Source organism: Rhinopithecus bieti, unplaced genomic scaffold (genome assembly GCF_001698545.2).
Source record: "Rhinopithecus bieti isolate Rb0 unplaced genomic scaffold, ASM169854v2 scaffold_12480, whole genome shotgun sequence".
NCBI classification, from domain to species: domain Eukaryota; kingdom Metazoa; phylum Chordata; class Mammalia; order Primates; family Cercopithecidae; genus Rhinopithecus; species Rhinopithecus bieti.
The window spans coordinates 575,684-590,819 of record NW_016807134.1 but is presented as its reverse complement, the minus strand read 5'-3'; the positions used below and the strand labels follow the sequence as shown (position 1 = coordinate 590,819).

Below are 15,136 nucleotides of genomic sequence, written 5' to 3'. Positions count from 1 at the left end.
TTTAAGGAAAAAAGTAAAAGCATGCAGGTTCCTTCCAGGGGCTCTTCACACACAGTGAAAAGGATGCTCAAGGAACTGAGCTGTAGAGAACAGAACAAGGCTGGCATGTTGGACTGTCACCACTGTATAGAAAAAATTGCTGGAGGCAACGAGAAATGGGTAGATTTCAGAGTCCGGAAGAGAAGTCCTCAAACAGACTGACTTCAGAATAAGAAACTGAATTGTATTCAAACTGCAAAACAAGCCATAACTGATAGCTTAAAATTTTCCCACCTAGGGTCACCACATTGATACTTTCCAGAGGATGAGCTCTCCATGCAACACAGGCAGCCCCACCTCTCGGTTTCTGTGTGGACCTGGTTGCCTTTAAGGCGAGGGAAGCCGTTCTTGACCTGCTTTTGCTGAAGGAAGAGCAAATGAGCCCTTAATCAAAGCTTTTATTACTTGCATTCTGCCCTCAGTACAACCCTGATGTTGATGTGGCTCGGGGCATACAGAAGTTTCCCTAGATGGTGAATGAAACTGCCTCCAGAGGAAATGTGGCTGGCTCTTTCGATGCAACTGGGCTGAATCAAAACTCATGGCTTCTTCTCCTCTCTGTCTCCCAGTGTCCCCTTAGCAGTGGTCTTGGATGTACCACCACTCATAAATATCTTAGCCTAAGTAGTCATTCTCCTGTTCAGCCCTTACGGTCAAAGAGTCCTTCTGATCTTGACTGCCAAATGGATCTCACCCAGGTTTCTTTTTCTCTCCATCCACTACCCCATACACTGGTTTCACCTCCCCTCCCCTCCGCTATCCCCATCCCCACCCAGTATTCCCCTCCTGGCAGCCCAGATTGCAAGCTATCTTTGTTTTGAGGAATTCTCTTGAAAACGATCATATTAGCTTTCTTTAAATGCCGCTTTTAGTAGGATAATTCTCTATTTCTTGTCTTAAAAATATCCCTGTTTCTTCAATGCTTCTGATTACTCTTGCAGAATAGTGATAAAACAGGACATGTAACTGTTTTGCAAAAATTGGCTAGGCCATTCTCTGGTGTCAGAAACCAGCCTGAAGACCACTGACAGGCTGCTAGATCAGAAGAGAGTGTTTGAGACTTTAGAGTGGTTTATACTCCAGGGGGAAATTCTTGTGTCTTCCTTCTATAGTGATGTGAATAAGCTCAATAATGCTGATTTTTCTTTAATTTTATTTACTTATTCGTAAGGTCCTTGATTATTTGAGAGAAACAACTTCCACAAATACAGAATGTTATGTCTATTTTCCATCATGTGAATATCTAGCTTTGAAACACAGTGAAAGTACTTCGTAGCTTCTCAGAAGTATTATTGGGGCTCTTGTCCAATAGCAATAAAATTCTGACTAATAAAAATGTCTCCAGAGATATGGCTCAGACTGTGAAAAAGCCTTCCGATTTGTATGCCTGTGCCTGAACACATTAATTAAATTGCTTTCGTTAATTACATCTTATCAAAAAGATATGTGCTTAGATGAAAGTGTATTTTGCAGAATAAAATGAAACATCCAGGGACACCCATTCTGTCATTCTTCAGATATATCTTTGCCACTGTTGACAGCAAATTTAAGTCAGTTTAAAGGGGTGGGGGGGGGACCATGGCCAAGAACGCTCTTGAAACTTCAAAAAGCTGTTCAGATGTCATATTAAGATCAAACTCTGCCTCTGGGAACCTGAAGTGTTTTCAGTCTGCCGCCTTTGATAAGTCCAAGTTTAAGGCGGATTTAATTAACATGCCATGAAAAGAGAAGGATATTTCAGGTGTTGATTTTCTCCGACAAGTTTTCCTCATAAGAATCCTATTCAGAGACTTGGTTCCACTATATCCCAAATAGCAAACCTTCAGTCTAAGTAAAGCATAGATTGAAAATGCCAGCTGTTGTGGAAATATTACATTGAATATAATGCTTTCAGAGGAAAGGGAAATCTAACAGATATTCAATATAATGGAGACACATTGCATGCTACATTTACATCTGTTTTAAAATTTCATTTAAATAAAGATTTCCCTTATCTAAAAGATTATTTATTTAGAATGAACTAATATTCATTGAGCATCAACTATGTGCCAAGGGGTACACAAATCTTTTTGTATGTAAGTATCACACTAACCTTAGAGAATCTGAGTCAGACAGGTTACATCATCGGCCTAAGCACATACAGTAAGAAGAGAAACCCGGTATCTAATTCAGGTCTCTCAATTCCAAGTCCAGGTTTGATACACAACATCCCACTGCTGCCCTGGAGATAACAGTTTTTTATTTATTATAAAGAGACTAGGAAGAATTTTTACCTAGTTTTAAATAAATATAAAAGAATGACACTTATAATCATTTAGCTTGTTTAGTGTAAAATCCCTAAGATTCGGTTTAGCAATGGTGGTTGTATTTGTCTTATAAGGAGGAGTGGTTGGGCTGAGCACGGTGGCTCATGCCTGTAATCCCAGCACTTTGGGAGGCTGAGGTGGGAGGCCTGTTTGAGGTCAGGAGTTCGAGACCAACATGGTGAAACCACATCTCTACTAAAAATACAAAAAGAATTAGCTGGGTGTCATGGCGTACACCTGTAATCCCAGTAACTTGGGAGGCTGAGGCAGGAGAAACGCTTGAACCCAGGAAGTGGAGGTTGCAGTGAGCTGAGATCACGCCATGGCACACCAGCCTGGTGTTGATATGCCTCAACAACAACAACAACAACAACAAAGAAGGAGTGGTTGTATGAGATGGGGCATCAGGCAATGCTTCTGTTAAATACAATTCAAGGGATTCTAGGGGGAGAACTTTAGGGCTTCCTACCCAGTAGCTCTTTTCCATTTTTTCTTGTAGTATTTTGTAATTATATCATTTTAAATGCATTATTGTGGGAAATCATGTTGCATACGTTAAAACAGCCCTGTGTCTCGGTGCACATTAATTAGGGTGACATAGAGGTTAGCTCACGTTCCAACTTGGATGGATTGAAAGTGTTTGTTTAGAGCTTTGTAATAAGTAGAATTCTGAGGTTGTGTCCAGGTTCAACGGGCTCAATGATCAATGCCAGTTAAGGGAGAGGATAATAGTAGTAGCAAACATAATTTATTTGTCACCACCCCATTAAGCAATCACTAAAACCTCAGTGTGAATTTATCTAACTTGCCTAGATCTTAGAAAAGAGAGAGGGAGAGAAAAGATAATTCCGAAGCCAGAGATGGGATGACCATATAAGTTATTTTGCATACCAAAGCACTTATGAGAGCAAACGGGGGTCTATTAACAAAACACGAGGACAATCTATGAAAACTGTCACTGTATGGTATGGTCATCTTAGCTCTGGGGAAAGGCCATCTCTCACTACCAGAAACATATATTGAGGAGTTCCTCCTTCGAATAAGCACACCAAAGTCTCATTCCTGATGCTATGGCTTTTTCAGAGCTGCAGCTTCCAGGGATCATATTTCTCTAATACTACAGAGGAAATTTGAGGAACACAAGCAATTGTGTCTGGGTAGGATTCCTGAAACCCTTAGAGATTTATTATGAAACATATGAGAAAAATTCAGTCAATTTGCAATTTTTTCGGAGGCTGATTATCCAACTAATGCATTATCTTGTGGACCCTTGTTTTATTTCTTCCACCAGTTAATTTAGCAATATGTCAGTTCTGATAAAAAGATTTGGTGAGGAAAAAGATGACATGATTACATGAAATGAGTTTGAGGAATTACCAATAGATTTCAATTATCCATGGTACTCTCAGTGAAGGCTGATGGACTGTGAAGAGTGGTGATTTATCAGGACAGCCTTGCTGCTTCTCAGATGTAACTGTCCTTGCTCTTTTCGCCTTTTTTGTACAGGACATACATTGCATGGGCATTTAACACATGGACCTTCACTTTCCCTGTTCTGTAATCTGTGATTAACAAGATTTTAAAGAATTAGCTTGCAGTATTATTTAATAATAAAATAATTAATAATGGCATAAAACCATTCAATATTAAATGACTTTTTATTGGGTGCTTTTGTTCTGGATACAAAGAAGAAGAAAACATTGGTGAACTACTCTTTTGAAGAGAAGGTAAGCAATGAGAACCCCACAGTGTTCGACATGTGGCATATACAGTTACTAAACTGTCTTTTAAATGCAATTTTTATGTAAGCTTGACAGAATATTTGAAATGAAAGAAATGTGCTATAAATATTAAAAAACATATTACCAGGAAAGGTACTGACTTCTTCATTAATTTGTAGCAGCCCTTTCCAAGTTTGGGTGTATATTCTCTTTCGCAATTCAAATCTTGATCATCCTTCTGAGTACTTTCTGCTGAACTTGCTGATGTCTATTGCAAATCTAAGGATGATCTTGGCTCTTAGCTTTTAATGAAAACAAAACCTGTTTTTCACTGATTTACATAGGCACATCTCAGAGATATTGTGGATTCAGTCGCAGACCCCCACAACAGAGCAAATGTCACAATAAAGGGACTCACAAAACTTTTGGTTTCCCAATGCATATAAAAGTTATATCTATATTATACTATAGTCTATTAAGTGTGAAACAGCATTATAACCAAAAAAGTATGTAGCTTAATTAAAAATACTTTGTAGCTAAAAAAATGCTAGCAATTATTTGAGCCTTCAGTGAGTTGTAATTCTTTTGCTGGTGAACAAAAGAATTTGCTGTTCTCCTCCAGGTTGATGGCTACTAATTGATCAAGGTGGTGGACACTGAAGGTTACCTTACAGTAGCTGTTGCAATTTCTTAAAATAAGACAACAATGAATGTTGCCACATTGATGAACTCTGTGTTCACCAAAGACTTCTCTGGAGCATGCAGTGCTTGCTATTCAATAGCATTTTACCCACAGGAGAACTTTCGAAATTGGAGTTAGTCCTCTCAAAATCTGCTGCTGTGTTATCAATTAAGTTTATGTAATATTCTGAATCTTTTGTTGTCGTTTCAAAAACTTTCACAGCATCTTCCCCAGGAGTAGAGTCCATATCAAGAAACTACTGTATTTCCATAGGAAGTAATTCCTCATTCCTTCAAGATTTATCAGAAGATTGCAGCAATTCAGTCGTTCTTCAGGCTCTACTTCCAATTCTAGTTTTCTTGTTATTTCAACTACGTGTATTGAACCCTTCAGTCATTCGTGAGAGTTGGGATCGACTTTCAAACTCATGTTTATGTTAATATTTTGACATTCTCCCATGAATCATAAATGTTCTTAATAGCATCTAGAATGGTAAATTCTTTCTAGAAGACTTTCTATCTACTTTGCCCAGATCCATCAAAGGAATTATTATCTATGACAGTTGTAGCCTTATTAAATGCAGTTCTTAAACATTAACACTTGAAAATCAAAATTACTCCTTGATTCATGGGCTGCAGAATGGGTTGTGTTAGCAGGCATGAAAACATTATTAATTTCCATGTATGTCTCCACCAGAGATCTCAAGTGACCAGATTCGTTGTCAATGAACAGTAATATATTTTGATAGGAATCTTCTTTTTTTTCTGAGCAGAAGGCTTTAACAGGGGGCTTAAAATATTCAGTAAACCATGCTGTAAACAGATGTGCTGTAATCTAGGCTTTGCTGTTCCATTTATAGAACCCAGGTAGTAGATTTAGCATAATACATAGGGGCCCTAGGATTTTTGGAATAGTAAATGAGCATTGGCCATCACTTAAAGTTACCGACTTCATTAGCCTCTAATAAGATGGCTTTTCCTTGGAGCAGTCGGAGCACACACATTTATTGATTAAGTTCATCATCTTATTTGGGTGCAGTTCATGGCTTCCAAAACAATTACCATAGTAACGTTGAAGACCACTGGTAACAGATCACCACAACAGATATAATAATGAAAAGTTTGAAATACTGAGAGAATTACCAAAATGTGACACAGCGTCACTAAGTGAGCATGTTCTGTTGGAAAAGTGGCACCAATGGACTTGCTGGATGCAGGATTGACACAAACCTTCATTTTGTAAAAGATGCAGTACCTGCTAAGTCCAATAATGTGAAGTAGAGTAAAATAAGGCATGTCTGTTGTTATCTTGCATAATAGTTTAACTTATGAATTATTATTTGACTTTTTACAAGAGAAACCAGTATTATATCCCAAACCATGCTGTGAATTCATTAAGGATGAGGGTCATTTATGATCTATCTTTGTATTTCTCTCCAAGATCTAACAGAGTTTTGAATGTATTTAGGTTGGGCCATACAAAATTGCCTATATTTGATCATTTGTGATCTGTAGAAAAGACAATTTAATATGTTAAATTTCCCAATAGTTATTCTAGAAATAATTGTGAAATGAGTCAGATTATGTTAAAATTTTACATTCTTATTTGTAAATGTATACATTGATGTATACATTACACGTTTATACATATGTATACACACGCAAAATATATATGCTAATGAAGTCATTTAGAATTAAAGATTAGCTTTAGTTTTATTTTATTTTATTTTTTTTTGAGACAGACTGTTGCTCTGCAGCCCAGGCTGGAGTGCAGTGGCGTGATCTTGGCTCACTGCAACCTCTGCCTCCCGGGTTCAAGCAATTCTCTTGTCTCAGCCTCCCGAGTAGCTGGGACTATAGTCACCTGCCACCACACCCAGCTAACTTTTGTATTTTAATAGAGTCGGGGTTTCACCATATTGCTGAGGCTGGTCTCGATTTCCTGACCTCAGGTGATCCACCCACCTCGGACTCCCAAAGTGCTGGGATTACAGGCGTGAGCCACCGCGCCCAGCACCAGTTTTAATTTTTTGAGTAGACATCGAAGCCCAAACAAACCTTTCAGTTCAGTAGCTTCTAGATGGGATTTTTTTTTTTTTTAAAGAAATAAATGTGACCACCTCTTTTCCAGGGAAATAACTGTAGCTGAGATAACAGATCATAAATCCCTAACTCTCTAGGAATGGTAATACCTGTACGGAATTATTTTCTGTGACTGTATGCTTGCTGATAATATTCTTCTGTAGAGTAATATTAGTGATAGAGATCTTTATTTTGAGTGCATGAAGTGTGCCAGGGACTGCTGTAAACATTTCACATCTATTAATTCATTGAGTCCTCGCTTTAATCTTGTAAAATAGATAATACTATTTTCTTCATTTTTCACATGAGGAAATTGAGACATGAAGTAAAGTCATTTGCTCAAGATCACACAAGTAATGATGCAACTGGCTGTTAAATTCAGGCAGTCTGGATTCAATTCTTTTAAATACCACGCAACCTTGTATCGGTAAACATATATGTATTTTAAAAAATTAGAATAAGCTAAAAGTTATTTAGCCCTGTAAAAGGTACAGATTATGATGAAGCATTTATAATTTGGAGTTACAGAGTTCAACAGAGTATACCTAAGGCTTGGAGACCTCTTTTATAAATCGATTTATAAACTATTAGCTCTTTTATGAATAACTTGAAATCATTTTGAATTACAGTGCATTAGTTTCCTTCATCAAAAAGTGGAATTTATAGCACCAATACCTTTGCAGGAATTTATAAGAGGAGAAAGAATAATAGATCATACAACATGTGCTAATAAGAATCCTTAATTAATTAGAAAGTTTTTCACATTTGGTTATGAATGAATGTATGGAAATACTTTTGTAAAATTATGTTTAATGCTACCTTTCTGTTATAAGTATATTTTTAGTACAGATATTTGTTCATTTCTCTAATACTTGAAAACTAAAAACTTATACAAAAGTCACAAAGCAGAGAATTATTAATGCTGCTTAACTGGGTATATATATGCATGTATATAATGTATATTACATATATACACAATACATACACATAAACTATATGCTTAGTAACAGAATTTGTGTTAATTTACATCTATAACTTTTTTATAATTTAATATTTTTGCAATAAATGAAATAACTCAGTGTGATTGCTTCTGAATTGGGATGAGAAGAAACATATACTACCCTGGAATTCAGCATCAAATAGTGACAAAAGCATTAGATGGGGAACTAGGATTGTGGGCATTTTACTTCAAGTTGTGGGGCCTTAGTGCTGATTGGCTGGAAAAATGAGGTCGTCAGATTCTATGATTTTATGTTGTTCAAGGGTTCTTGCAAGTATCTTAGAGCATAATTTTTTTTTATCAGCTCTTAAGTCTATGTTCTAGAAAATACAATTCTGTTTTTCTTAGTAAAAGAATCCCAGCATACCCTTTGTTTTATGGAAATATCGAAAGCAAAACAGCCCTAACATTTTCTTAGATAAAGATTTGGTAACTTAATATAATATGTTGACTCGTTCAAAACCCATGAACATTTTTCTGAAAGGAGATGCAAGAAACTGTCATTCATGGCCAAGTTTAAGAAGGAGTACTGGAGAAAAGTCTTGGGTTGAGGTAGTATGGCAGTGGAGGCTTATAATTTTCTATGCCTGAATTTTCTCATCATTTCCATAAATTAAAAATTTAATGTTATCAAGGCTTACTTGGGAAAACTGTGGATCATTTTGTTGTTTGTTTTTATTGTTGTTCCTACTTTAGGAAGAGAGCTTAAAATTTCCAATTAAATGAGTGTTCAAGTTCAACAGTCAAGAACAAAGTGGCATAAGCCAAAGTTACCTTCTTGCAGGCAGTGATGGAGTTCCCCGAGCCGCCTCCTGAGCTGCCACAGCCTCTGCCCTGCTGCGGTCCCAAAATGTCATACATCCGTGATGACTCCAAGTTGCTGTTTGTGACCCAAAACACAAAAACACATTCCAGTGAGTCATCTCTATATTTAGAAATAAAGAATAAATCACAATGTGGTGTATCAAAAATCATCTTTTCAGATTGCATTAAACACTGCAAATCCCATTGCTGAAATGGATATTTCTTTGTTGCATACATTTTATAATTGGTGGAACCACTATAGATGATCCTACTGTGACTGTAAAACTGCAACCCAATGCCTTCCACAGTGCTTTGAAGGGCATAATTGCATCTGTCTGACTACTAGCCTTGTTAGCATCTTTTTTAAGCAAGCGGTTATAAAACCCAAATACATTTTTCTCAATTGTCACATTAATCCAGCTCTGAAAACACCAACACATAACAAATACTCATTTTATTTTTTAAAGTGGAGGTAAAATATAATTTTAATTTGGACTCAGTATAGTGCCATTAAAAAAAAAGTGTGAACTTTAGAAAATGCAAGTAATCTCTTTATCATCTCTGTGGCTGGAGATAGCTCCTCAAATTCTTTATCTCCAAAGTATAGACCTACATCCCCTGTCTCCTTGCCAGCTCTGTCAAATCTTGATGGGCTTGACTACACACAGAGTTGTATTAACATTTTTAAAATATTTAAAATTGGCTGAGCACAGTGGCTCACGCCTGTAATCCCAGCACTTTGGGAAGCTGAGGCAGGCGGATCATTTGAGCTGTCAGGAGTTTGAGATCTGCCTGGCCAACACAGTGAAACCCTGTTGCTACTAAAAATACAAAAAAATTAGCCAGGCGTGGTGGCATGTGCCTGTAATCCCAGCTATTCAGGAGGCTGAGGTATGAGAATTGTTTGAACTTGGGTGGCGGAGCTCTCTGTGAGCTGAGATCATGCTACTGCACTCCAGCCTGAGTGACAGAGTGAGACCCTGTCTCAAAGCAAAACAAAACAAAACAAAACAAAACAATGCTGGGTGTGGTGGCTCACACCTGTAATCCCAGAACTTTGGGAGGCTGAGGTGGGTGGATTGCCTGAGCTCAGGAGTTTGAGACCAACCTGGGCAACACGGTGAAGCCCCCATCTCTCTTAAAATACAAAAAATTAGCCGGGCTTGGTGGCGCACACCTGTAGTCCCAGCTACTTGGGAGGCTGAGGCAGGAGAAGAGCTTGAACCCAGGAGGTGGAGGTTGCAGTGAGCCAAGATGGTGCCACTGTACTCCAGCCTGGGCAAGAGAGTGAGACTCTGTCTCAAAAAACAAAAAACAAACAACAAACAAACAAACAAAATAAATAAATAAAAAATAAAAAAATAAAAGAATTGCTTTTATGTTTTCAAGATGTGATAAAATGAAAATTCTTATCAAAATTTTTTAATAATATGACTAGAAACTCAAAATTGAACCTCATTTAAATATAAAACTCTCTAAATGTTATATGCATTTCTAAATATTTTCTTCTAAAATATAATAATTTGGACTTTTAAAATGTACTGATAGCTTAAGTCTATATGTTTAATTTTGTTGTTGTCCACACAGAACAATGTACAATTCATTAACATATACTTTTGGAATACGATCTGATAGTTCTGTATAAAATTTTCAGTGCAAAAGGTAGATGTTTTCTCTTAAAACAAGTGCCAAATAAAAGATCAGTTAAACAAACAATTTATTTCTAACTAACCTATAACTCTCATATCTCAAGCACTAAATTAATCAATTTTCAATTAGCCATAAGTCAAACAGGGCATTAGTGTAGCCTTTTGGCATTTCCATTATTATGGAATGACATTTTAAAAAATGACTACTGACTGTGCTGTGTAACAAATCATAGATTCAGGCAAAATCTGCACAGAGTAATTAAAATAAAATCTGTTTTGTTAGAATTTTTTATATATTACTTTTTGAGCAATTGTCACTTGAGGGCTAGAGTGAACCTAATGTACGTGAAAGGATAACATCCATATTATCTTTGCTTAGCTGAGGAAAGATAAAAAAAGGAAGGAAGGAAAGAAAGAAGTGAGGAAGGAAGGAAAGAAAAAGAGAAAGAAAGAAGATAAAAAGGAAGGAAGGAAGGAAGAGAAAGAAAGAAAGAGAGGGAGGGAGGGAGAAAAGGAAGGAAGAGAAAGGAAGGAAGGCAGGAGGGAGGGAGAAAGACAGAAGGAAGGAGGGAGGGAGAGAGAAAAAAGAAGGAAGAAAGGAAGGAAGGAAAGAAGGAAGGAAGGGAAGGAGGGAGGGAAGGAGGAAGGGAGAAAGGGAAGAAGGAAGGAAGGAAAGAAAGAAAGAAAGAAGGAAAGAAAGAGAGGAAGAAAGCAAGAAAAAGAAATTAGCTACATTTCCTGGCTGCCAATCTCGACCTATTCTGCCACATAGCCTTTCTGAGTCTTAGTCTCATCATTTATAAATGACATGTTTGGACTAAAGTCTGTGGTCCCCTCACAGCTCTGGAAGTCACCTGGCAAAATATCAGAGATGACCTAGTTTTCAGCCCCTGTCTTTACAGGTTTCCTACAGTGTGGGCCTATAACTTTTTAGGCTGCCATTTACTTCAAACCCAAGCCTGGACATCTCTCTGAATGCTTTCTTGTCCACAGGACAGTTTGGCTTTTACCAAAAGGCCAAACGGCTATTACTGTTAGGGTCCAAATAGTTTACATGTGGAAGATAAGGCCATGCACCAAGCTAATTTTGATCTATAAAAACTTGACTTCTAAGTCAAGTTATATGACTCCTTCTAGGAGCCAGCCAAGGCCCTGTGTACAGTTCAGGGAGACAGGACATAGGGTCCCACAGCTCTGTGTCCTATTGCTACTGTGTCCTCCAGGCAGCTTTGATGGGCTAGTAGATCTATTCCATGTAGGCCATCCCTAGACTTACTGCCAGTGCTAAGACATCTCCTGTGATTTTTAGAGGCTAGAGACGGCAGGAGTAGGAAATGGGCAAAGTGAGAAGTAAGGCTGGCACAGACCTCAGGCTGCTCCTTCCAGATATGAAACATTGTAGAAAGATCACTTTGAGTCCGGGCGCAGAGGCTCACACCTGTAATTCCAGCACTTTGGGAGGCCGAGGCGGGCAGATCACCTGAGATCAGGAGTTCAAGACCAGCCTGACCAACATGGAGAAACCCGTCTCTACTAAAAATACAAAATTAGCTGGGCATGGTGGTGTATGCCTGTAATCCCAGCTACTCAGGAGGCTGAGGCAGGAGAATCGCTTCAATCTGGGAGGCAGAGGTTGTGATGGGCCGAGATCGCGCCATTGCTCTCCAGCCTGGGCAACAAGAGCAAAACTCCGTCTCAAAAACAAAAAACAAAACAAAACAAAACAAACAAACAAAAAACAAAAAAGCACTTCAACAGCCTCTGGTTACTCTGGAAGGAAATCACATCTAACTTGGGCAGAGATAGTTAGGTCCAAATTTGGGGTAATGTAAAAATAGAGAAAACTAAAAGGTCAGCCTTGAAAATTACATATTTGCCCATAAAGCACTTTTATTTATAGCTTTAGATAGACAACCTGCTACAGTACTTTTTATGCACTCAAAAGTTTAAGAACTGCTGAGCTCATCTAATAGGAGGAAGTAATGATAAGTCTACCCACAGATATCTTGGTATGAAAGTTTTTCTGCCTCTAAGATGACTGTAAAATCCTAGTTGAAAACGAAGGTATGGAAGGGAATTAGAAAGTTTTTTTGCTTGCCTGCAAGGCTGATGCCATTTGTTCTAATGCTAAGCCTGTATAGCATTAACAAATAAATTTAACTATATATATGCACATATATATTTGTTCATTGTTGTGAGTATTAAATGAGGAAGTTGAGTCACATGGTGGGGCAAAAATTAATGCGTTATTAGATGACAAGTGTAATGCAACTCCACTGCACCCACATTTAAAGCAAATGCATCTTCTGAAACACATTGTATATCGTTTTAATGATGCCTAATATCAAAGAAAATGTAGGTAGGCTTATGTTTTAAAGCACCTGATGTAGGTGTGCATTTCCGATAGGTGACTTTACAACATGGCCCAGTCTGTTCCCATACCTTTTGGATGGAGAGAGAATTTTTAGAGTATTTACAATAATGCTGTCCTTGATCTTTAGAGAAGCAGAACATTTGCTGTCACAGGATGAGGCAGAGATGGCAGTGATATGAAACTCATGCATGTATTAAAATGAGCTGAAATTGACATTAAACGAATTGCTGTCAAGAGACAGGACAGCTTTATAACTTGCTCCTAATGGGTAAGGAGGCAAATTCTTCCTTGGGACATTTTCCTTTGATTTTGACAAGTGTTGACAATATTTATTAAACACGACCTTTCAAACTGGTTTCATGCTGAAACTGTGAAGTGTGTTTCAATGAGGATGTAGATAAAGACGGGAAAGAAGGTACGAAGCCGAATTTGAAGTAGTGATGTTAAACCAGATTTCTATAAAGTAGCTTTCTTTATAGAACAATTTCATATATTAATAAATGAGATGCTATGTTGCCACCGTATTGCTACCACTGCAGTGACTCATGCAATATGAATAAGTAGGTCACATCAATAGTGAAAATAGCCTAGGGAATATCCAGTTATTTCCCTAGAGAGAGTTGTATTCAGTTACTGGAAACTGAGTTGTCCATACATTGCGTTGCAAAGTTTGGTCCATGGACCAGCAGCATTGGTGTCACTTGGGAGCTTGTTGGACACCCAGAAACTCAGAATTACTGAATCAGAATCTGCATATTGACATTAAACTTAGGTAATTTATACATCCATTAGCGTTTGAGAAACGCTTATATAACATATTCAATTGAACTCACATTCCATTTGCCTGTGGGACATCATTGTGATACTGAGAAAAATAGATCAGAGTAAAAGAGATTGGGCAAACATAGATAAAGAGGCCCGGGTGTAATAGCCTCATGATATTACTTCGGTTAGGAATATTCTACCTAGTCCTCACCTTCCCTTCTTGATAAATCCTACTCTATCCTTTGGGTCTCAGCTTATAAATTACCTCTGGCACCTCCCTTCTCCCTTCCGCTTACCAAGGAGGCCACTTCTCTCCCACATACTCCCACGCACACACAAAATCACTTACACTCCTGCCTCGTTCCCACCCACATATTCCCACCCCACTCCAACTCAGGAAGTGAGAGAGACACTCTTCTTGTGTATTCCAACAGCACTCTGAGCCATATCTTGCTTTAGCACTTGTCCAAAAGCCATATAATTTTGTAATATTTGTCTCTTACCACTTTAGGCTGTATGTTCTAAAAGGGCAGGGGATCACTTAGGACACAGGACAGTGCCAGTCAGTGGGAGATGCCCAACAAGCTCTTACTGAGGTTGTTTGTTCTTATCTTTCTATCTATCCTGATTAACCTCAAAAGATTAGGCACAAACAAGCGTTTGAATTTAGTGCTAAATTTTCTGCAGTACTGACAGATGGTGAGATAAGCCACATCTGAGAAGATAATTTAAAGAATTTCCCAGGATAGTTCTAATGAAAAGAGATTCTGCTGTTATGCTTGCTAAAATGTCAAGTAAACACAGGGTAAAGTTAAACCATTTTAACAGATTTCTTAAAGATAAGATTGGCTCTTGTCTTCTCCCTCCTTAAAGAATCCTCTTGGTAAAATGTAGTAATTATAATTCATTTGATTGTCTCAAACCTATTAGGAATATCTACTCTTGAGCTTTATATGAAATCCTTTAATCCCAACACCAGAAAAAAAGTAAAACTCAGAGCTATCAGAAGAGATCTTGAGCAAGGAATTGAGTTGTTGTCATTAAAATCAATTTAACAACATATGACAACCAAAAATTGAGAGGATTTTAAAACATTCAAACAGATTTTAAACAGTTCAAAATGAAAATTCTCTCAAGTGAATGTTCTTATTTTACCCTCATCCAAAGTAATTTACCTGTTACATGAAGCCCAGAAGTTTAGGTCAATTTTTCAAAAACTGACTTGTTTAAAACATCACGTGAGGGGTTAGTGTCTTCTATCTTCCTCTTCTATCCAGTCTTGACAAAGACTCTTTTCTTAACCAAACTTTCCTCAAGCTCCTTTGAGACATCTTCTCAGCTAAGCCTGGACCTTGGCCTCTGAGCCAGTTGTAGAGAAGAATCCTGCTATGACTTATACTTGGATGTTTAGAAAGAATTCTCACATCCAAATATCTGATCAACTTCCTCATCTGCCCACTTTTGATAACAAAGTCCTTGGCCTGTCTACTAAGCAGCCTGTTAGGACAGTTTAGCAAAAATCCCCTACTGTGTGGTTTTTTTTTTTTTTTTTTGAGACAGAGTCTCACTCTGTCGCCCAGGCTGGAGTGCAGTGGCGTGATCTCTGCTCACTGCAATTTCTGCCTCTTAGGTTCAAGTGATTCTCCTGTCCTACAGGCACACACCACTGTATCTGGCTAATTTTTTTTTTTTTTTTTTTTTTTTTTTTTTTTTTT

General features: G+C 37.8%; 1 protein-coding gene across 5 annotated transcripts in view; it reads right to left on the bottom strand.

Annotated features, from left to right (window-relative positions):
• Nucleotides 1-15,136, bottom strand: part of SPHKAP (SPHK1 interactor, AKAP domain containing) — a 199,609-nt gene that overhangs the window by 141,649 nt on the left and 42,824 nt on the right. For 4 of the 5 annotated variants that reach the window (XM_017880316.1, XM_017880317.1, XM_017880318.1 and 1 more), the window contains one exon: nucleotides 8,604-8,709. In XM_017880316.1, the coding sequence (XP_017735805.1) occupies nucleotides 8,604-8,709 (106 nt within the window). Of the gene's footprint in view, nucleotides 1-8,603; nucleotides 8,710-11,649; nucleotides 11,736-15,136 lie in introns of those variants that run through there. The other variant, XM_017880319.1, reaches the window with a different exon arrangement.